Below are 22,923 nucleotides of genomic sequence, written 5' to 3' on the forward strand. Positions count from 1 at the left end.
ATGTTGGGTTGTCAAGTTGTAAGCTAGCTAAGCGAAGCAGTTTAGGGCTGCAACTTACAATTATTTTCATTATCAAGTAAAAAAGGTATAAAGACTAATCTATACACAGCGGAAAACCAATACAACAGTCAGAGATATGACTACATTTATCCCGTGTCTGACCTGTATCTGTAGTATTTTATGCATTAACCAACATAAAGTGACTTAGTAAGGTGCTGGGCAACCACAAGCCACCAGAAGAGCTTCAGTGTTCCTTGCCATAGATTCTACGAGTCTCTGGACTCCACTGGATGGATGAAGACCATTCTTCCAAAAGATATTCCCTCATTTGTTTGATGTTTGTGATGGTGGTGGAGGGTGCTAACTTGACTTCTTCTCTCTCCCATGGCTTTGTGCTTTCTCATCTCTCTCCTCTCTCTTCCTGTTGCTTTCTCCAGGTGTTTCTGCCCTTGGTGCTAGAGAGTCTGGATCTGTGACTGCAAACCACCTACTGCCCCCATGATCCTGCTCAACACCCACTGCTTCAAATATTATGATTATTATCTTTTATTATATTTAGTTTTATTAGTACTATTATTCACCCTATTATTATAATTATTCGTTTTATTATTAGTCTCATTACTGTTATACATCTTTATGTTGTACCTGTACTTTGCTATGCCCCCCCCTCTCAACCCAGGCAGTCGGGGCAGACAGCCGCCCACCATGAGCCGGGTTCTGTTCAAGGTTTCTACCTTTTAAAAAGGAGTTTTTCCTTGCCGCTGTTGCCAAGTGCTTGCTCATGGGGGAATGTTGGGTATCTGTAAATATAACTATAAAGAGTGCAGTCTTGACCTGGTCTATATGAACAGTGCCCTGAGATAACATCTGTTGTGATTTGGCGCTATATAAAGAAAACTGAATTGAATTGAACTGAATTGAAATTGAAAGGAATTCACGCAATTTACTTCTTGGAACACCTCCCACTCTGAAAGAAATGTCACACTCTGCTTTTTCCACCATTGCCTGAAATCTTTAAATATCATTTGCAGTCTGCAAAACATGCAGTGGTATCACAAAATATGCCAGCAGCACCATCCCAAACCTCAGTACTCATTTGAGAAGATGACATACACACTCATGGTTACTGGTTACTGGTCTTCTGTTGGAGTCTGTGTCCTCTTCACTAGTGTTTACTGTAGCACTACCCTCCATGGTTGGGGTTAGAGCTTAGGTCATGTTATGGTTAGGCATCATACAGATGACTAGTTGGGGTTAAATCTGTCGTCAGACTGAGTTGAGGTTATTCATTGCAGAAGATGACTGTTTGGGGTCAGTACTAAGGCTGGGTTCAGGTTAAGCTAAAGGGAAACACAAATTGATGAGAAAATAGACCTCATCATAACACTGTCACAACATTCAACCCAAAGCTTGTAAGGTTAGCATTCGCAGCTCTCACATGGTACCCCCTAACTGCCTTCCTCCTGGCTGAAGGCAGTTGCTTATTTGGGAAGGTTTTAATGATATATATCTCTTGTGTTTGTGTGTAAGTCACTTTGGATAAATGCATGCTTAATGAATGTAGTGTAATGTAATGCAAATACTGAAGCTGTGATTTGTTTGATTTGACATGGACATGCGGCCATACAATTAAGAGATGGGTGACTCTGACCCTGCAATAGAGGTAAACAATCCTCAGCAGACAGCATTTCAGTGAAAACGCGTCGTCTTTGGACACTAGCCAAAACATTACCAAATCTATCACTCCCCATGTTTACTGTCACTGTTTTGAAACCAGACATAATGTTCTGGAACTATTTCTGATACAGTACTTGAAATAAAATTTGAGGAAATATTGATCTTTTTTATTTAGTTACTCAAAACTAAATACACTTGAAGTTATAAATAAGTAAAAATACCAAACTTCATAGAGTCTTAACTGAAATAATATTAAATACCAGCTGACATACAATTCAGCTCTCAAAAGATATTCACATAACAATGATAGTGAACAGAGAAAAACAGAATACTTGAGAAACTGAAGCAGATAATATTGGTATTTTGCTTGATAAATGACTTAAATGATTAATCGATGAATAAATATTGTTTACTATTTTCTGTAAGTCCACTAATCATTTCTGTAGAACGGTATTTGATTCACTGTGTATAACGGTTATATGATAACAATAATCAAGCCTTCAGGACAGTCCAGCCCTGTAGAGTGCACAGTGTAGTTAAGGCTTATACACAACAACACATAACTCTTGCTCTCCTTACCTGTTCTTTAGCTTGGGAAACCCAGGTCTGAATCAACAACTCCAGTCTGGACTTGTGGTACTTCTTAGTAGTCTTCACAGCAATAAAAATATCCTTCAACTCTAACAGGTCATGGGACCTAAACCCTGAAATTCCACCATCCTTTCTTCCAGGAGGAGCCCATCTTTCTAGGCCTCTTTTGGAGTCTACATCCCACTTATCATTCCTGGTAACTTCAGTCTTGATGGATCCCCCCTGGCCCGCTGAGCTCCCTTTCAGCCCTATGGCTGTGTCAGTTTCCCTGGCATGGATGGACACTGCTGGAACCCTGGTGTGGTGTGATGGGCCTGCTTGTGTAGCTCTCATTTGGGGTTTGGGCTGAGGCAGGTCCACCTGGCGAGCTGGGGGCTGGAGGGCCGGGATAAGCAGAAGCAGGAGGCCGCAGAATGCGAGGGAAAACAGGAAGCAGAACTTGCTGACAACGACTGAAGCTATGTGCATCCTGACTGGCCGATGGAGAGGGTTTGTCAGCCTCCAGGGCTGCAGTCACTTCCAACACCACCCTGTCCCATCCTCACAGCATCACATGGAGTCCTACAGAGAAAAGGAGAAGCTTCAGCTGCTAATCTTAAAATTCATTCAAAATCTCAAACAACAAATTCACATTTCAGCAGTGTGCAGACAGGAGTTAATGACACTCCCTTCTGAGTAGTGGCGAGAGCTCACACAGAAAGAATCAAATTATTAAGAGTCAAACCATCCTTACAAAGACATGGAGGGGTTCCTTGCCACCGCAAAGTAAAGTGTAGCTCTTCATCTAGAAGTTCACTATGTTTTTCTTTGTTTTTTTGTGTGTTATTGAACAAAAGCGCAGCAAGCAAAGTATCACTCATCTTAGTGGAAAATGCATTGCATTTCCTGTAGCTGCTTCACAATAAAAGCCCAAGAAATTAAATTCTGTAGCTACTTCATAATAAAAGCCCGGAAATTGCATTCCTGTAGCCACTTCACAATAAAGGCTTTACAGTGGTATGCAGGTGAAAAGATTTAAATGTGAAGTAGTAGTAGCAGGAATTGTTGTTTTAAATTAAGATACGGCTACATCAGCCTTCCATCATTTTTATAATATAGAAATAGAATGTTTTTGGACTATGATTTGGGTAATACGTAAATATTGGTCAGAGTGCTCACAAACGGTTTGTCAAAGTCGAACAAAGGTGAACTCTGACCTGTGAGTACACTATTGGAGATCACACTAAAACAGGAAAACTCCTGTTTGCAGGCTTCAATTGAATAGAATGGGAAACAGAGACTATACTTGCGGGATGGAAGTGTAATGTGAGCGTATCTATGGCAGTTATATAACACAGCTTCAACTGGAAGAAAACCATCAGTAACCAGTAAAATAATGTGATGATGGCTCTTTTTGTTATGACCAGCTTACAGTGGGCTGTACACCACCCATGGAAAACACAAGTACACAGCTGACTGGCCTCTCTACTTCCACGACCAAGTAGTTCTGAGAGCCATGCCAGGGCTCTATGCAACATAAAGCACACGCAAGAAGGGCTAGTAGGAGGTATACTAAAACTTTACCGATAACCGTGCCTATTATCCCTTTAATACCATTTAATTAATACTAAACAAGGAAGTTTTTTCCAGTAAACTTCTATGAAATTATTAGAAAATTACACATCTGTAATATAAATTGTTACCATGATTTGTCTAAATTTAGGTTCTGATGTATGTGACCTGTTCACTCAAAAAAAGTAACTAAACAGATTTTACTCCTTGCCTCAGAGGTTGCTTACGTATTACATTGCTCCATAACCCTTCATTAAAACTACAATACTACTGTACTACTCTAGTTAAAATATATTTTAAAATATTTGGCTTTTTACATTTCTCACTGTGTCAACCCCCTCCAACAATCGCATACAGTGTTCACTGGTTGCACCTCATTTCAAGAGATACCTCAACCACAGAGAGGGTTTTCTTCAAAGCTCAGGACAGGGGATGAAGGCCAGCATTTGCCCTGCCGAAGACTATGCCCACACTTTACCGCCTATATGAAATCTAAGTTTACATGTGAAAACATGTGGCCACAGCATTTTCAGGTTGTTTTTGTAAAGCTCTCTGTCCATACTGAGAAGCCAAAACATTAGGAACATGCTTAAATCTCCTCTCCGGTCTTCTTTCAGTTGCCAAACAACTGGTGCTGAAACATTTAGTTAATTAATTTATTAATCGAAATACAGAAAACTAATCGTGTAACAATTTTGAATTTGCCACCTCTCTAATGTGGGGATATTCTGCTTTTTACTGTTTTCTTTGTTTATCATTCTAAATGGAATATAGTATTTAGGATTTGGACTATTTAAAAAAAACAAAACAACACATCTGACTTTTCACACCTTTTCACTATTTTCTGACATTTAATAAACCAAAAATAGATTGACTGACATATAACTGACATTAATTGATAATGAAAGTAATCATTAGTTGCAGCTCTACAAACAACAAACTTCTGCATATGATCATAAACACAGGTTGACAACCACAACTGTGCTGTGAGAGCGACCAGTCTGATGCTTAAAACGGCTGAGCACAGAAAGGTTCAGAGGCAGAAAACAGAAAATCGCCTTCTTTACTTTAATGCCACTCAGCCCCTGACCATCAGGCTTAAGACACTGTTTTCCAAGAGCCCAAACTGAGAGAAAAATGTGCATTTCAAAGTCAGTTGGCACACTGTGACCATACTTAAAGTGTCTTTGAGCAAGGCACGGAAGTTTTCACAGTTTTCAAGGGTGCTATTCTGTTGTTGACCTATGACCTCCCAAAAGAACAAGGATGTGGAATTGTAGGAGGGGGAGGGACGAGAGCAGGGAGCAATAAATTATCGTATTACAATCATAAAAGTGATTATTAACAGCTGTAATACATATCCAAACAGAGTGGTAAAGCTTGTAAGTGTTTCCATGTTGAGTCCAAATGCCATTGTTATCCCACTATAAAGACAACAATCTGTTTTACATAGGCTACAGGTGCAGATATACATTCATTCATTTACAACTACCAAAAAGGTGCTATTTCCAGGACTGATCAAATTGTAATTTGATCTGCTTTTCGGCACTGTCTGCAGTAACCCAACCTGTCAGGGCGAAGTCTTAGACCACGCTGAAGTTAGCTTCTGAGTGCCGAGCGACCAATTCTCCATTCTTTGCACATCACACTATTGTGAAAGGGCATTACACATTGTAGTTAAAGCCTTAACGCTTTTTGAAACCCACTATCCAATTTGTGAAATTTTATTATGAGAGGAAGAAAGGGCGATTTCCTTGTTTTTCCACATCTAGTCCACATTAGACCAGGTCCAGATAAAAAAACCACTACACTTAGACTTTTCAAATCTGTACTAGATTTTCCTAGACAAGCCAGAGTCTCTTTAAAAGACAGTTTCGTTTTTTATGAAACCTTTATTCTATTTGTCAAAACAGAAAGAAATAGTGATTTAATGGATTTTTCATATCTTGGCCATATCGGACGAGGTCCAGATCAAAAACAGGTATATTTGATTTGTCAAATCTGGACTACATTATAGACTGTAAAACGCAATGCTAGGACTCTGAAACACAATAGCCAGTGTGGCAAATGACTAGGCTACTATGCAGGTCTACAGTAAAAACCTCTGTGGATAACGGGGTGATGAGGATCATGTCTGCAGGCAGGTGGGAGGTCAAGTGAGTGGCAAAGGCAGGAAGACAAGGAGGACAAGTGGTGGGAGGAGAAGAAGAGCAGGGTCTGAAATGATAGTGGAGGTTAGTGGACATTTAACAGGATGACTTACATGATTTCTCAATCTAATGTTGAGAATTGTGAGGATGAAGTATTGACAGAAAGCTTTTCATAAAAATATCTTCATATATAGATCAAATGAAGAACAAGCACACAAATGGCTGAAAAATGCTCTAACACAAGCCACAGTAAAGGCAAAGGCAAAGATAACGAAAATTGCCTCAGAGGAAGCAGTGAGAGGTTGAACGTGGCCAGTTAGAGGAAAGGAGAAAGAACTACACTCTTGTTGATTTGGAAGAAGAATCCGAGGAGTAAACGAACCAAGCTAAATCTAGAAAGATGCTTGATTGTATTTCAAAAGGTAAAAACAACTTTTTTCTTTTCTTTTGAAGTGAGCAAGAGGAGATCCTCATGTGAGTCAAAAACGAAATGCAGAGATGTGGACTTGTTTGAAGAACTTCTAGCCAAAGAAGGACGTGTTGCTATGGCACTTGCTATAAAGCAGTCAAATCGCTATGTAAAACTTTCACAAGTCTGAAACTGTGTTTTAAAGAGTCCTCGGCTTGTCTCGGACACTCTAGTCCAGATTTGGCTGGTTTAAGTATAGTGGTTTTTGATCTGGACCTGGTCCAATGCGGACTGGTTGTGGAAAAAGAGCCGTGAACTCGCCCTTTCTTTATTCAAGAATAAAATGAAGCTTTCCCACACTTGAAAGTGGGTTTCAAACAGCGCTAAGGCTCGAGGAATTAAAATGTCTAACACACTTTCGCTCAGCACTGTAGGTCAAGTTTCCCTCAACTTTCCCCTTCCCTGCCGAATCGGAGGCGAACTTGTTCAACCCATGCTTTCAGTGAGGCAACCTGGCAGCTCATCTGTCTAGAAAGCAACAGTCTCCGTACCTGATACTTGACTTGCAGCCGCTGCCTCTTTAACTGTGCAACGGCGACATTTAAACTCACTCAGCTATGCCACTTCAGATTAAAGAATAATTTAAGATAGGCAATGTTACATGTTGTTATGGCACATGATTTGAAGTAAGACAAGGTTGAATTCGGAATACGTATAATTTCTCTCATGTTCTACGAGACACGAGAAAAGTCACTGTGTAAATGGAAAAAAAATTCCAAGCAGAGTTCGGCGTGGTGAGACAGCTGGCGAAAGACTAGCATCGGGGCTTATCTGCAGTACTTACCATGAAATACCAGAGGACACATCTGACTTCTTCTTGCTAGTTATAACACTTTGAAGTCGGTCGGAAAAAGGCAAGGAATCATACAGCTTGTACTGAAGCACAACTAGCTTGCTGGAAAACCTGGGTTTCGACGGCGCTGAACGATAAATTCCACCGGATCAACAGCTCCACTTGTTGTCTTCCTTTTTCGTTCCGACGTGACTTTAAATTCCCAACAGTCTGCCCTCACGGATCAGATCACTGGTTTCATTCGGCGTTCGGGACGTTATTCGGAGGACTATGCAAGCGCAGGGCTTCTTCTACCTCCAGCCTGTCCGCTTCAAGGTAACAAAACATTCCACAAACCACTGAACTCAGCTCGGAGAAAGCACGCCATAACAATAACATTTTTATTCCGGTCAGGTCTTTCAGAGTAAAAGATTTCTTGTGTAACTTTCAGAGAAGCATTTTCCTAATACTGGGTAAACACAAGTAAAAACGTGTAATTTCATGAAATATTTCCTGTGAATCCACATTATACCCATAGTGTTTTTTCTGTTAGTTTTTGTTTAAAAAAAAAAGTAATTACACAAGAAAAACATTTATTACAATTTGTTACCATTGGTTTCGATCAGTCGTATTGCAAACGTATTTAACACAAAGTTATTTCTCTTCTTTTATAAGGTATGTCCCACAACTTGGAATGGTCACGATGAATAGGTTTCTCAATGATGTTAAAATGTAATGCTTTTATTCTTAAAAGCGTGTACTTCTGGTATTGCTTTGGCTAAACTCTCACGAGCTTGACACGGCTCTCAGTCGCTTCTCTGTGCTGTGATCATTGTTTGTTTCTAACGCTGACTTCTTCAGCTGCAGCTCAGCGCCCTCTGACTGGCAGTGGTTTACCAGCAGCGTTTGAAGCTGCTTCACTCTGCGAAACATGATACTGTATGGTGTGTTTATTTATATATATATATATAATATATATATATGACATATATGACATACATTGTCATATATATATGACAATGCCCCCATCCTGAATGGTTTGATGAGTATGAAAATGATGTGAATCACATGTTATGGCCTTCGCAGTCTCCACATCTCAACCCGAATGAACACCTACGGGAGATTTTGGACCGACGTGTCAGACAGCAATTCAATTATATTCAGTTTAATTTATAGAATGCCAAATCACAACAGAGGTTATCTCAGGGCACTTTTTAAGTATAGCAGGTCTAGACCAGACTCTTTATAGTTATATTTACAGATACCCAACATTCCCCCATGAGCAAGCACTTGGCAACAGCGGCAAGGAAAAACTCCCTTTTAAAAGGTAGAAACCTTGAACAGAACCTGGCTCATGGTGGGGGCCGTCTGCCCCGACTGCCTGGGTTGAGAGAGGGGGGGCATAGCACAGTACAGGTACAACATAAAGATGTATAACAGTAATGAGACTAATAATAAAACGAATAATTATCATAATAGGGTGAATAATAGTACTAATAAAACTAAATATAATAAAAGATGGCAAGGGCCAAGGGCAGAAACACCTGGAGAAAGCAACAGGAAGAGAGAGGAGAGAGATGAGAAAGTACAAAGCCATGGGAGAGAGAAGAAGTCAAGTTAGCACCCTCCACCACCATCACAAACATCAAACAAATGAGGGAATACCTTTTGGAAGAATGGTCTTCATCCATCCAGTGGAGTCCAGAGACTCGTAGAATCTATGGCAAGGAACACTGAAGCTCTTCTGGTGGCTTGTGGTTGCCCAGCACCTTACTAAGTCACTTTATGTTGGTTAATGCATAAAATACTACAGATACAGGTCAGGAGCTCCAGTTAATGTTCACATCAAACATCAGAATGGAGGAAAAATGTGATCTCAGTGACTTTGACCGTGGTATGACTGTTGGTGCAAGACGGGCTGGTTTGAATGTTTCTGGAACTGCTGATCTCCTAGGATTTTCACGCACAACATTCTCTTCTGAGTTTACCACACGTGCCAAAAACAAAGAAAAACCCAACACCTTAGCAAGACACTTTATGTTGGTTAATGCATAAAATGACTTGTAATTCTAATGGAGAATTTTCACATTGATGTATTGGTACTTAAGTTACTTGAGTAAAGGATCTGAATACTTCTTCCGCCACTGCAGATATCTGAAAACCTGCACAAATAAATCCAAAACTTCAAAATGGATATACCACTACAAGTGAGAGAATACTGTAAGTTTTATTGATATTTGGATGCAGTTACCCTTTAACATATTCATACACATACATTCGTCCATGGTGGTCCGTAGCGGTTTCTGCGTGTTCACGGTTTTTGTGCAGGAATGACCTGGAAGACAAAACATGTTTTGACCAAGAACTGTGCGGAGGTTTAACCTTTGAGCCAGGCGGAGCACAGATACAGCGTCCTGCAGCCTGCAGCCAGCCCCCACCGCTCCTGGTGAGTAGCTCCACGGTCTCATTACAATCACAAACCATAAGGGGTGAATTAGTATTTGGATGCAGGGAAATGTTTGGGAGATTTCGAAGCGATGAGGAAGTAGCAGCTGAGTTTGGCTCGATCAGCCCAGGCGGTAAACACGAGCGAGTCACATGACCGATCGCTTCTCTTTAATCTGTAATTGTATCCGTCCTGTTGTAAGGAAATCTGCAGCTGATCTCTGCGGACAGGACCGACCATGGAGATTTCGTTTTCGGGTAAACGAGCTCTGGTCACCGGAGCTGGAAAAGGTAAAGACGCCAACTAGCACAAATACCCACACAAGATGTTTTCAGTGCGTACACTGCTCTAACAATCACAGCCCTGCAGGAAGAACTGGGTCCACATTCCCTAACCACCACCCAACCGCTGAAAAGTTATTTAAATGTACGAATCGGTCTCGTTTTTCAAACATTGTATTCATAAAACGCACGAGTTCTGTCCCTGTTTCGTTCAAGCCAGCAACATCGGGCTGGATCCTGATTTGTCCTGCCGTTGAGGAAGCAGGGCCGCGGTAAGGCTCGCCACGGCTGAGCCACTGAACTGCCCTGCTCTGATGCAGTCTGGCACGGCTGCTGTTAGAGTCCAAGGCTTGGGAGGAGATTCTGGGCGAAGTGAAGCCTGCTCCCCCACTACGTGGTTTCTCTACCCGAACCTAACCTTATCACTAACCAGTCGTCTCTTATGATGCTTAACCTGACCCCAGCCTTACCCAAACCCTAACTCTGCCTAATCCCGAGACTTGGAATCTTAACATCTAGCACATTTCTAGCCTAGGTCCTGGCATAGTGCCACTCACCACAATGAAAAAGTTTAGAATATGATAAAGAACAAAATGAGCCGTGTAACTAAAATATAATAATGATAAAATTCAATTATTGAGATGACACTGAAACAAAATTGAGTTTGTAGTTGTCCTCTATCAGCTCTCTACAATAATGAAGCTGCACAGGTGACCTGAATTAAACAGTTTAGGTTCGGGTGTTTGCTGCAGGCAATGCCCTTGAAGCATTTTAACATTAAATGTTCTTTGCTTAACTTTGCTGTCCCAGTACACAGCTTTGCAGATAGACCCTGCACGGGGCTGTTCCTGCATCGCTCTAGTCTTTGTTTTAAAAGCATTTGTCTCAATGGAATTAATCAGTCAGCCATTTACATACTTGAATAGCAAGGCTGGAAGCCAATCAGACATCTATTCACACATTTGTAACTCAAACCCAAATTGGAAAATAGATATATTTCCATAGAGGAGGACAAATCTATTTATGGTGTTGGAGAAATGAAGACACTGAAATGACATTGCTGCCGTCCCGTCCCGTTGTTGCTTAGATTGAATAAAAAAAGTTAGAAGTTAACCTCCCATACAAGGAAACACAGAGGGGAGGGACACTTTTAATCCTCTCCTACCTGAGTGTAAAGAAAGTGGACAGGGCATGCATCATATGATTCAACTTTAACTTTATTGTCCGAAGAAAAAAGGAAATTTGTCTTGTAGCCAGGTGAAACATAGAGTACACACAGACTGGATTGTAGCGAATGCATAAAACATAAAATACATATGTAAAACATGCTAAAACCCATCATATCAGCTCACATAAAATACAATCAAGTGAAAGCGTAATATTAAACCTGCAGTCAGTGGTTAACAGCATGATCACCATAACCTCAGCGAAATGCTGTTTCAAAGCCCTCTCCAGAACTATCCTGGTTTATAATTCTGGCAAGGAAATGAAAAGAAAAAAAGTGTGTAATTGTAGAATGTAGAGTCATTAGGGCCACGAAATCCACACATTCCCAGAAACTGGAAATAAGGATCATTGAGGACATGACCTTGGTGTCAAGCTACAGGCCTGGACCCACAGATTCTTCAGGTCCATCATAACAAACTTATGCTATGCAGTAAAACATTGCTGAAACCCACATAATTTCATTTAAATTCCAAAGTTAACAAATATGTACAGCTGAATTTTGGAGAAATGTGTCTAAAATGATGTAGAAGACATCTTTAATATTCATTTTGATGGAGCATTACAGCCATGGAAGATATTATGTCTTGGGTTTAAACATTAATTTCACACAATGTAAGTATCAAATACAGCTTCAGTCAAGTGCAATCATGATTAGGGCTTGGTTAAAGTTTTGCACTTTTCACTACTGGTATCAGAAGTATGAACATGTTTTTTTCAAGTGTTAAATGCTGTTTAAAGACAAGCAGCTGTACAATAACTTTGTCTAAATAAAATAGTCTAACATCTGTAAGGGACTATCTGGTCATTATACAAATTAAACAAAAACATGAATCTGAACAGACATTTTATGTCAGATTTCAGTATGTGATAGTTTGTGATACTGGGGCACATTTTGGTCCTAAAAAAAGAAGTGACACAGCTCTAACTAGAATGGCAGTCAGTCAGTAGAGTGCAGACCTCCGCCAAGGCCAATGTCAAACAACATACACCAGAGTTCAGAGGAAAAAACTTCAAATCCACAGTAAATGAGCTGGATCTGCCCCAAAATGTAACAGGTTCTTCCCTGGTCCATTTCCCATCCCTGCTGCAAATCAGTTCAGTAGTGTTTGCGTAATCCTGGTGACAAACCAACAAAAACAAAAAAAATCCAACTAACAGACACAGGTGAAAACAAAACCTCCTTGGCAGCTGTCATTATTATTTGATTGGAATTTATTCTTTTAACAAAAAAATCTCATGACTTGTTCATGGTGAGTTCCACTCATCAAAGACTTTAGTAACAAAGTAACACTTTATTTAAATCTTCCAATCTAGCATTTATGAGCACTAATTATCAATGGTTTATGACAATGTATGATTTAGTTGTAAACAGTTACGTGTTATTAATGTATTTGTTACCAACTCTAACTCCTCCTGTGGACACACAGAAGTGGAGGCTGCTTGATGCACAGATAATTAACGATAACGTAGTAAAACACAGATGGAAATATATAAAATATGTTTTCATAGGAGAAGATATAATTGCTGACAAACACTGTACATTAATAAACACTGCATTATATGTTATACATCATTTATTAAATGTTTGTATACTGCTTATAAATGCTAAGTGTTAACAAAAATTAACTGAAAAAGCTGAGGTGATGATATTGAATGTGAATGATGTGCATGTGAACTGATCAACATGTTGGATGAATTTGCATGTTCCCTCAAAGAGTCTTAGTCAGTTCCAATACAGTGCAAAAATGGAATAAAAAAAGGCTTTGTTAATGGAGGGCAGTTTGGCATAGCCTGAGACATGTGTGGAATGTTTGTGTCAGCTCTGGTGTCTCAGCAGCAGCTCCACTCTGTAATAAGTCTTTGTGTTTATGGATGTTTTGTGTCTCAGGGATTGGCAGGGCCACGGCTCTAGCTCTAGCAAGCTGTGGGGCAGAGGTCACGGCAGTCACGCGCACACAGGCAGACCTGACCAGTCTAATGCAGGAGGTAATTTAGTTTATTATTCAGACTCTTCCATGTTATTTAGTGGCAGTATATCAGTATATCAGAGCTTTCAGAACAGAGTCAATTTAGACTTGGATGATGATGTTGGAAACTGGTAATTAAAGGAACTCTGATATGACATGAATGTGGCAGGAAGCAACTTTTTGCAGTTTTGCAATCATCTTTTTTTGCAAATAACAAGGCAACTTATAAATTATAAAATAAGAAAAAATTAAAGTAACTTTTAAAAATAATTTCAAAAGGTAGATGAACGTTTTAAAAATCATCGACCAGAAATCTTGTAAATTGAAGCAGTTTGTGAAGCCTGATATCAAAAGCATTCGAGTCAAATGAGATAACACCACAGATTTTAGCCTCTTTCTGTATAGTACACTCAGAAGTAATTCAGAATGGTTTCTTCCTCTGAGGAGAACAATTGAGCTGTGTCCTGATTACGTACTAAATTCTACAGCATGCGCTTTATACTGATTTTCATAGTATACCATTTTAGCGAGTCAGTATACACATAATCATAAAACAAGAAATGTACCATTTTTTACTAACTGGATATGATTCTGTTTGACTACCTATGGTGTTCATTGTAGAATGCATCAATACTGGTTGTCTATCAAAGTCTAATACAGGAACAAATCCAATTTACACAATTCTCTTTTTGCCCTTCTCCTTCTTCATCTACTTCTTCTGTTATCTGCATCGACATGTCTGGTTTTGGCTTCCTCTCACAGTGTGCATCCATTACCTCGGTGTGTGTGGACCTGGCGGACTGGGAGGCAACGGAGGCAGCGCTGCAGGATGTTGGCCCCATTGATCTGCTGGTGAATAATGCCGCCTGTGCCAACCTGCAGCCATTTCTGGCAGTCACACCTGACCAGTTTGACCAGTAAGATAAATATCAGATACTTTTATGATCCCCAGCTAAGAATTTGCACCAGTAAATAGTCACAGGTTACAGCACAATGTAGAACATATGAGTCAGAGTTTACAGTTCCATCGTGTGGCAGCCTGTTACGTTTATTATGTTCTAAGGTGTCTTTCATCTCCAGGTCATTCAATGTGAATGTTAAAGCTGTGCTGCATGTGTCCCAGGTAAAATAATGTCTCTATAAAATACAAATCCATATTACTACACTGCCTTTGAATTCCATTTTGTAGTTTGGTCTTTCTGTAGATGAAGTGACATGCTATCCAGATCTTTCCAGCAGCTACAATATAGTTCAAATCCAATTTCCAACTGGTTTTTGAGCAAAATACTTCAATTCAATTCAGATCAATTCAATTTTATTTACATAGCGCCAAATCATAACAGAGGTTATCTCAGGGCACTTTTCATATAGAGCAGGTCTCTTTATAGTTAAATTAAGCAAGCACTTGAGCAAGCCCTTGGCAACAGCGGCAAGGAAAAACTCTCTTTTAACAGGTAGAAAACCTTTAACAGAACCCGGCTCGTGGTGGGGGCCTCCTGCCCCGACTGGCTGGGTTGAGAGAGAAAGAGAGAGAGGGAGAAAACAGAGAGAGAGAGGGAGAGAAGGGGGGCAGGAGGGAGGAAAGAGAACATAGCACAGTTACTTGTACAACATAAAGATTTATAACAGTAATGAGTAATAATAACTCACTAATAATAAAACTAATAATTATAATAATAGGGTGAATAATAATACTAATTAAACTAAATATGATAATAATAATAATGTTAATAATAATAATTGAAGCAGTGGGTGTTGAGCAGGATCATGGGGGCAGTAGGTGATTTGCAGTCAAAGATCCAGACTTTCTAGCACCAGGGGCAGAAATACCTGCAGAAAGCGACAGGAAGAGAGAGGATAGAGACGAGAAAGCAAAAACTACGGGAGAGAGAAGAAGTCAAGTTAGTAACGAGCATTGACGTGACATGAATGTGTACAGATGGAGAGGGAGAGGAGGAGAGAGGAGCTCGGTGGATCATGGGAAGTCCCCTGGCAGTCTAGGCCTATAGCAGCATAACTACGGGGTGGTTCAAGCCAAGCCTGAGTCAACCCTAACTATAAGCTTTATCAAAAAGGAAGGTTTTAAGCCTACTCTTAAACGTGGAGAGGGTGTCTGGCTCCCGGACCCAAAATGATAGATGGTTCCACAGTAGAGGAGCCTGATAACTGAAGGCTCTGCCTCCCATTCTACTTTTAATAATCCAAGCTAGAAGTAACAAAAGCATGGACTAGTTTTTCTGCATCTTTTTGAGACAGGTTGTGCCTGATTTTTGCAATCCTTCATAGGTGAAAAAAGGCAGTCCTTGAACTTTGTTTTATTTGGGATTTAAAGGACATTTCCTGATCAAAGATAACTCCAAGATTCCTGACGGTGGTGCTGGAGGCCAGGGCAAAGCCATCCAGATGAACCTTTTTATTAGATATGGTGTGTCTGAGGTGTTGTGGGCCAAGCACAATAACTTCAATTTTGCCTGAGTTTATCAGCAGGAAGTTGCTGTTCATCCAGGTCTTTATGTCCTTAAGGCAAGTTTGAAGTTTAGCTAACTGATTGGTTTCATCAGGCCTCATTGACAAGTACAATTGGGTATCGTCTGCATAACAATGGAAGTGTATGGAGCGTTTCGTAATAATATTGCCTAAAGGCAGCATATATAAGGTGAATTGAACTGGTCCAAACACAGAACCTTGTGGAACTCCGTGACTTACTTTTGAGTATATATGGAGGATTTATCGTTAATGTGCACAAACTGAAATCAATCTGATAAATAGAACTTAAACCAGTTTAGAACGGCTCCTTTAAAGCCAATTAAATGTTCCAGTCTCTGTAATAGGATGGGATGGTCAATATCAAATGCAGCACTAAGAACTAACAAGACAAGTACAGAGACAAGTCCTTTTTCCGATGCAATTAGAAGGTCATTTGTAACTTTCACCAGTGCTTTCTTTGTGCTGTGATGCACTCTAAATCCTGACTGAAAATCCTCCAATAAACTATTATCATGTAAAAAGTCACACAACTGGTTGGCGACAGCTTTCTCTAGGATCATAGAGAGAAAGGGAAGGTTAGATATGGGTTTATAGTTGGCTAAAACCTATGAATCAACAGTAGGCTTTTTAAGAAAAGGTTTAATTACAGCTATTTTAAAGAAATGCACTACATAGCCTGTTAATAAAGACATATTGATTATATCTAGTAAAGAGGTGCTAACTAAGGGTAAAACTTTCTTAAGCAGCCTAGTTGGGATGGGGTCTAAGAGACAACTTGATGGTTTAGATGAAGATATTGTTGAAGTTAGTTGGTGAAGGTGGATGGGAGAGAAATTGTCTAAGTATACATCAGGTTTTACAGCTGTTTCTAATGTTCCTGTGTTTGAAGATAAATCAATGCCGGTTGAGGGCAGGAGGTGGTGAATTTTGTCTCTAATAGCTAAGATTTTATCATCAAAGAAGCTCATGAAATTGTCATTCCTGAGAGCTATGGGAATACATGGATCAATAGGGCTATGACTCTGTCAGTCTGGCTGCAGTGCTGAAAAGAACCCGAGGGTTCTTTTTATTTTCCTCTATTAGAATTGAGTAATAGGCAGCTCTGGCATTACAGAGGGCCTTCCTATATGTTTTAAGACTATCATGCCAGGCTAAGCAAGATTCTTCCGGTTTGGTAGAACACCATATTATTTCAAGTTTTCACATAGTGCTTTAATATGCAGGTTTGGGAGTTAAATTATGGAGCTAACCTCCTTTATTTTATTATCATCTTTTTTAGAGGGGCTATAGAGTCGAGTGTCATTCTCATTGAGCCTGCAGCACTAGCAACAAGATGGTCCATTTGGGAGGGACTAAAGTTAGCATAGGAGTCCACTTTTATATTGAATCATGGCAGCGAATTAAGTGCTGATGCAATCAGTTCCTTAAATTTAGCTAGAGCACTATCAGATAGACATCTACAAAAGACATTTCTGCCTAATAGTGTTTAGTCCAGTAACAGGAATTCAAAAGTTATTAAATAATGGTCCGATAAAAGAGGATTCTATGGTAAGACTATTAAATGTTCAATTTCAATGCCATAAGTTAGAACGATGTGGAGGGTGCGGTTAAAACAGTGAGTGGGTTTATTTACACTCTGAGCGAAGCCAATGGAGTCTAATAATGAGATGAAGGCAGTTCTAAGGCTCATTATCAACATCCACGTACTATAATTACTTTGTCTGTACTAAGGACTAAACTTGATAAAAACTCTGAGAATTCAGATAAAAATTCAGAGTATGGGACAGGAATACAGTACACTATAACAAATAGAACACATTTATTACATGTACCATTATTGCTAAAGGAGGCAGAGGAATAACTTAACATAAGACACAACGAACAAGATAGAGCAGGAGAGAGAGAGAAGCCATCGCTAACTGCTAAGCTAAAGTAACTAGTGGATGTGAAAAGCATGTAACCAACTGTGAAGTAGCGAGAAAATCGCTAACAGAAAGAGAGAGCTGAGAGTGCTTAAGCAGAACTAATGTAGGTTTAAACAGCGGGTAATTAGCTGCTGTAATGAAGAAAATAGCAAAATTAACTGGGTAGAGGCAGAGCAGCAGAACTCGCTGCCAGTCACACAGAAGCTGGCAACAGGAAATGACACTATACGCTTGCCTCAGCACGTCATTCTTTACTTAAATTTGTTTACCTTCAGGTGTCAGACTTTCATGGCTTCAACTGTACATTTGAAAATAACCACCTGGTCTCTGTGCTAAACACAGAACTAAGACAGCACCCCTTAAAGCAATAAAGAATATCAAAATAGATTTGGTACTTCCTGACCTCATTGGTGCATTCAATATAGTTGATTTCAAAATAAATCATAGGTCTCTTTGGTAAAGTTCTTGACTGGTTTTGGTCTTACCAAACAAGTCAATTGTTTCCCTTAAGGGAGTTCTTTTCAGAAAGAGTTAATCACTGATTGGATGGCACTTTTTTCAGTTAATTATTAATATCAAAACATTAACAGTAAACTCAGGTTTTGTTGTCAGGGAATGTACAACAAAACTTAAACTGGCTCTCCTGTAACGCCTCAGTATGTCAAATACATAAGCTCTAACTTGATAAAAGTACTGTTACTTTAAATTCAAATGTCTGCCTCATCAAACTGCTTCTGCTCAACTGAACAAAACCTCTGTCTCTGTGGGCAGATAGTGGCTCGTGGAATGAAGGCCAGAGGATCAGGAGGCTCCATTGTCAACGTGTCCAGCCAGGCCTCACAGTGTGCCCTCAGAGACCATGCTGTCTACTGTGAGTAAGAGAGGAACAGCCATTTGTCAATGTTCACCTGGAGCCTAGCTGTGTATCCTGTCCTCAAGTACACTTCAGGGAAAGAAAAATATTTCAGTTTTTGGAGTGCCTAAATGAAAGTGGTTGAGTAACAATAACTACAAAACTATTTCTGTTGTTTCTGTCTCTGTGTCCTTGTCACTGTCCAGGTGCCACTAAAGGAGCCCTGGACATGCTGACTAAAGTGATGGCTCTAGAGCTTGGACCCCACCAGGTACCATCACTCCTAAGGCCCTTTTTGACCCAAAGTCACAGGAACTTAAATCCAATTTAAATCTGATTATGATAATGTTCTATCATGTTGTACATCTGTCTTTTCCACAACCCTAGCAATTTAAAAGTAGTGTTAGAAACAGAGCATTTCACTAACCTGTTAGCAGTTAGCATGAAGCTTTTGGCTTTCATAACTGGAGCATCGACATAACTTCACAGCATTTTACATTTAGGATTTGGCTGACACTTTAGTTGCTGCTCTGCTGGATCTGTGCCCCAGCAGCACATCCAAACAATTGAACCATTAGCTGGTCTGTCTGTTGGAGCCACTTCTACTGTCGTCCTCCGTGATTTTTTTCCAGTCTATTTTAACCTATCTCAGCACTGTTGGAGGTTTTCAACTTCCCAGAGGATGTTGTCCTCTGAAAAAAGGCTTAGAGTAACAAAACAGCAGGCTCAACAGCAGTTTTTCATTGCCCTCTCTACCTGGAAGTTTTAGTCTACTTCACCTCTGACCAAACTCAGCACTCATCACTAATCAGTGTGACTGAGTATGGTCATAGAGGTCAAACCAACCAAGGTCAGCAAAAACAAGACTTTCAACTGTTGTTACATTATGCTTTAAGAAAAAGTCTGAACTTTGTTACTGGTCCACTGGTCATACAATCTCTTGTGTGGATCCATTATGGTTAATCTCAAAATTAAAACAAAAAAGTTTCAACGCAAAACATCATGTTTGTTGTAGTTAAAATGGAGGTTGTAAAAAGGAAACCAATCAGCAGTATTCAGTGCTTTAAACCCCCTCCTGATTACTCAGTACTTGTGCGTCTGGAAAGAACTATTCTCCTAGTTTTGTGAAGGCAAGAACCAGGGCCCCTTGAACTAAGTTCAGACCCTGATTCCTCCAGTGATAACACAGGTAAAGTTCTTGAGTTGCTAAATATATTCCTGGTACCCTACAATAGGTCATTAGGTCTTACAGTGGGCTAGAATGAATTTATATTTATTTACTGAATAGAAAAATCAGTCCCTTTTATATTATAATACAATCCAAAACACACTCATATTCATTTACTGACAATTATGACTTCACATTATACTTGATTATTTTTTAGGCATTTCTACTTTATATTTTATATTTGGGATCAGTAAAGTCTTAAGCCATCTTTTCTTACCAAACCTTGTCCACCATGATTACTGCTGCCAGTACTACTGCTATCACTAATACTTTGAACAATGATAGCAATACAGTGAAGGAGTTTTGTAGAATGAAATATTAAAGAGGATGTAATATTAACAGAGCACAATAAATCCACCTCATTTGTCTCTGCTGTTGAAGAACATTTAATACCTTTAAAGTCAAGAGATGTCTCATTGACTGAATGTTGGAGTTTTTTTAACTGAAGTGCCAGTGTTGTGCTGTGATCAGATCCGTGTGAACAGTGTGAACCCCACAGTGGTGATGACTGAGATGGGTCGTCTGGGCTGGAGCAACCCCGAAAAAGCCAAGATCATGGTGTCCCGCATCCCGCTAGGCCGTTTCGCAGGTCAGACACAGCAGGCTGTATATACATACACTATTGTTGACTTCAAGCGCAGTAGGATGCTGCAGATGAGTGCGGTTATCTGGGGCAAATGCACAGATTCTTTTTTGATGGTTCTGTTCTGTGGTACAGTGACATGTAAGCTGAGACTATCCCATCATGCATTTGGTGAGTGGCAGGTGAAATGCTAGACTGGTCAGCAGTCTATCTGGTTCATATCTGCAAATCTTTAAAGAATAGTTCAACATTTTGGGAAATACACTTTCATTTTGAGAGTTAGGTCGGATGACGGATATCAAACTCTGTTTGCTAACAAGTTAGCCACAAGAACTTTATACGGTGATAATACTTTATGTTGTTGTATTGCTCACAGCTTGTTTCTGCTGCCCCTAAGTGGACAAAAAATGCAGTAATACGCAGACATGAGACTGGTAACAGTTTTCTTATCTCACTCTCATAGGGAAAGCAAATAAGTGTTTCCCATCATGTCTAACTTTGTCTTGATATTTCAGTTGTCCATTTTTAAAAAGGGACCTGGAGGGTGAGTTCCCACTGCTCAGCCTCCTCACAGAGTTCATACCAGGGTGCTGAAAAGGAGCCTGATGGTTGATTCAGATTCAGGAATGTGGATTCTATCCTGGTTGTGGAACAATGGAACAGCGGTTCCCCCCTGCCTGCCCATGCTGTCTAAATGTGTTTTGTGAACTTGGAAAGTGCTTATATGTCCTCTTATAACTGGAGAGAGAACTGTGTCCACTTTCTCTGCATTGAAGTATAGAAAGTTCTCGGCCAGTTTTAGACTCCACCAAGACTCTCTCCTCGTTCATGGTTTTCACAGTAAGGATCTTGAGGTGCAACCAAAGAATGGAATCAAATCTAGATCTAATCTTTTTGTCAGCATGGGTATAAACTAAATGTAAGTTTTGGCTTGTGTGCTATTATAATTTAAAACTCTTTGGATATGGAAAGCTGCACTGTTTTGTCCCAAGTGCTACAATCACGCTGTGTACATATACACTGTATGAATTTGTGGACCCCAGTGTTAACTGAGCTCACTGTGTGTTTGTGTGCAGAGGTGGAGGACGTGGTGAACAGTATTTTATTCCTGCTGAGTGATAAGAGTAACATGACGAATGGAGTCACTCTGCCAGTGGACGGAGGCTTTCTAGCATGCTGACCAACATGAGCCACACTTCAGCATGCCGGCCCAATGCTCAGAGGAAAATCAAAAACAACCTGTCTCATCACCTCACTATGTTACACACACAAAGGTCAATTTGATTTACTAAATAAATGCACCCACTGCAAAACCACCAGATGTCCTGTGTTTCTTGTCTTCCTTTAAGTCTATTCTCTCTCAGTTAGCCTGTATTCTCTTATTCAGTAAGTGTCTACACATAAAGGTTCTCCAGAGGTCACTCACAGGTCCCTTACTATAAGCAGTAGTTCATAGTTTGCCTCTTGCATGGCTGTAAGTGTGCAGTTGCCTTTCTGCCATCAGCAGTAACCATTATAACCAAGGCTCTATAGATGAGCATGTGTAGGGGATGAAGACATTCAAGGAGAGGAATGCAGTGCCACAGTCTCAGATTTGATTTGGCATTACACTAGTTAACTTCTAATGTCTGTATCGCCCACACTTTTCTCCTTGATGCATCAAGCTGCAATAAATGCTTCTGCTGAAGACATCTTAAGTCTCCTGAGAACTCTTTCTTTTCAACTCATAAGATTTCCATCGCCATGCTTATGATTACGTCATTTTAAAATGTATCTCCACTTTTCTTTGCTATTTATTTCAGGGATTCTGAGTGTGACTGAGTATTATATATTACATTGGGCTTGATATGTTTGCAGATCGGGTTACAAACAACCTGAGTTATGATGTAGAGATTCATGTTAGGGGTGGCTGTGGCTGTGTAGGTGGAGCAGGTCATCCACTAAGCACAAGGTCGGTGGTTCAATCCCCATCTCCTCCAGTCCGCATGCTGTAGTGTCCTTGGGCAAGATACTGAACCCCAAATTGACCCCGATGTATCATCAGTGCGTGAGTGTGTGTGTGGTTGTGTGTGTGTGTGTATAGAAAAGAGCATGTGTGTGTGAATGGGTGAATGTGGCAGTCGTGTAAAGTGCTTTGAGTGGTTGATAAGACTAGAAAAGCGCTATATAAGAGCAGACCATTCACCATTTGTACTCAGCTGTTAATACTACTACGACAAAGGTAGTCCTTCTTGTGGAAAAGAGGGAAAATTCCAAAATTTTATTTGGTTTAATATAATTGGAGTTTCTCTCATTAACTTAAAGTCCTAACCTGTATCTCCATAATTTTATTCATTTCACTTATATACGATTGTGTATACATACATATACATATGGTATATGTGTATATATATATATGTATGTATATATATATATATATACATATATACATATTTATACATAAACACACATGATGAGAAAGGTCAGAGGAGAATGGCCAGACTGATTGGGGCTGACAGAAAGGCTACAGTAACTCAGATAAAAGCATCTCAGAATGAACACCACATCTGAGCTTGAGGTGGATGAGCTACAACAGAAAGAGACCACGTTGGGTTCCAGTCCTGTCAGCCAAGAACAGAAATCTGAGGCTGCAGTGGACACAGACTCACCAAAACTGGACAGTTGAATACTGGATAAAACATTTCCATCAATATTGGGCCTTAGCGGAGCTATGCCC

The 22,923-nt window shown here is 40.0% G+C and overlaps 2 protein-coding genes across 3 annotated transcripts in view; one reads left to right on the top strand and one right to left on the bottom strand.

Annotated features, from left to right (window-relative positions):
* Positions 1-7,561, bottom strand: part of rfng (RFNG O-fucosylpeptide 3-beta-N-acetylglucosaminyltransferase) — a 23,046-nt gene extending 15,485 nt beyond the window's left edge. The window contains exons 1-2 of the mRNA XM_040134865.1: positions 7,223-7,561; positions 2,257-2,829 (exon numbers count right to left, since the gene is read on the bottom strand). Coding sequence (XP_039990799.1) covers positions 2,257-2,736 — 480 coding nt within the window. The 5' untranslated portion in view covers positions 2,737-2,829; positions 7,223-7,561. The remainder of the gene's footprint in view (positions 1-2,256; positions 2,830-7,222) is intronic.
* A 1,962-nt stretch (positions 7,562-9,523) lies between these two features.
* dcxr (dicarbonyl/L-xylulose reductase) lies at positions 9,524-21,523 on the top strand. 2 transcript variants are annotated; one of them, XM_040134867.1, is made up of 9 exons: positions 9,524-9,656; positions 9,859-9,946; positions 13,053-13,150; positions 13,894-14,048; positions 14,212-14,254; positions 18,315-18,414; positions 18,603-18,667; positions 20,096-20,213; positions 21,284-21,523. In XM_040134867.1, the coding sequence occupies exons 2-9, from the start codon at positions 9,895-9,897 to the stop codon at positions 21,385-21,387; spliced, it is 735 nt and encodes a 244-aa protein (XP_039990801.1). In that variant the 5' UTR covers positions 9,524-9,656; positions 9,859-9,894; the 3' UTR covers positions 21,388-21,523. The 2 variants fall into 2 exon arrangements, with proteins under 2 accessions (XP_039990801.1, XP_039990802.1); XM_040134868.1 differs by lacking the exon at positions 14,212-14,254 and having other exon boundaries at positions 13,894-13,983.
* The last annotated feature ends 1,400 nt before the right edge of the window (positions 21,524-22,923 follow it).

This window comes from Xiphias gladius, chromosome 9 (assembly GCF_016859285.1).
Source record: "Xiphias gladius isolate SHS-SW01 ecotype Sanya breed wild chromosome 9, ASM1685928v1, whole genome shotgun sequence".
NCBI lineage: Eukaryota > Metazoa > Chordata > Actinopteri > Istiophoriformes > Xiphiidae > Xiphias > Xiphias gladius.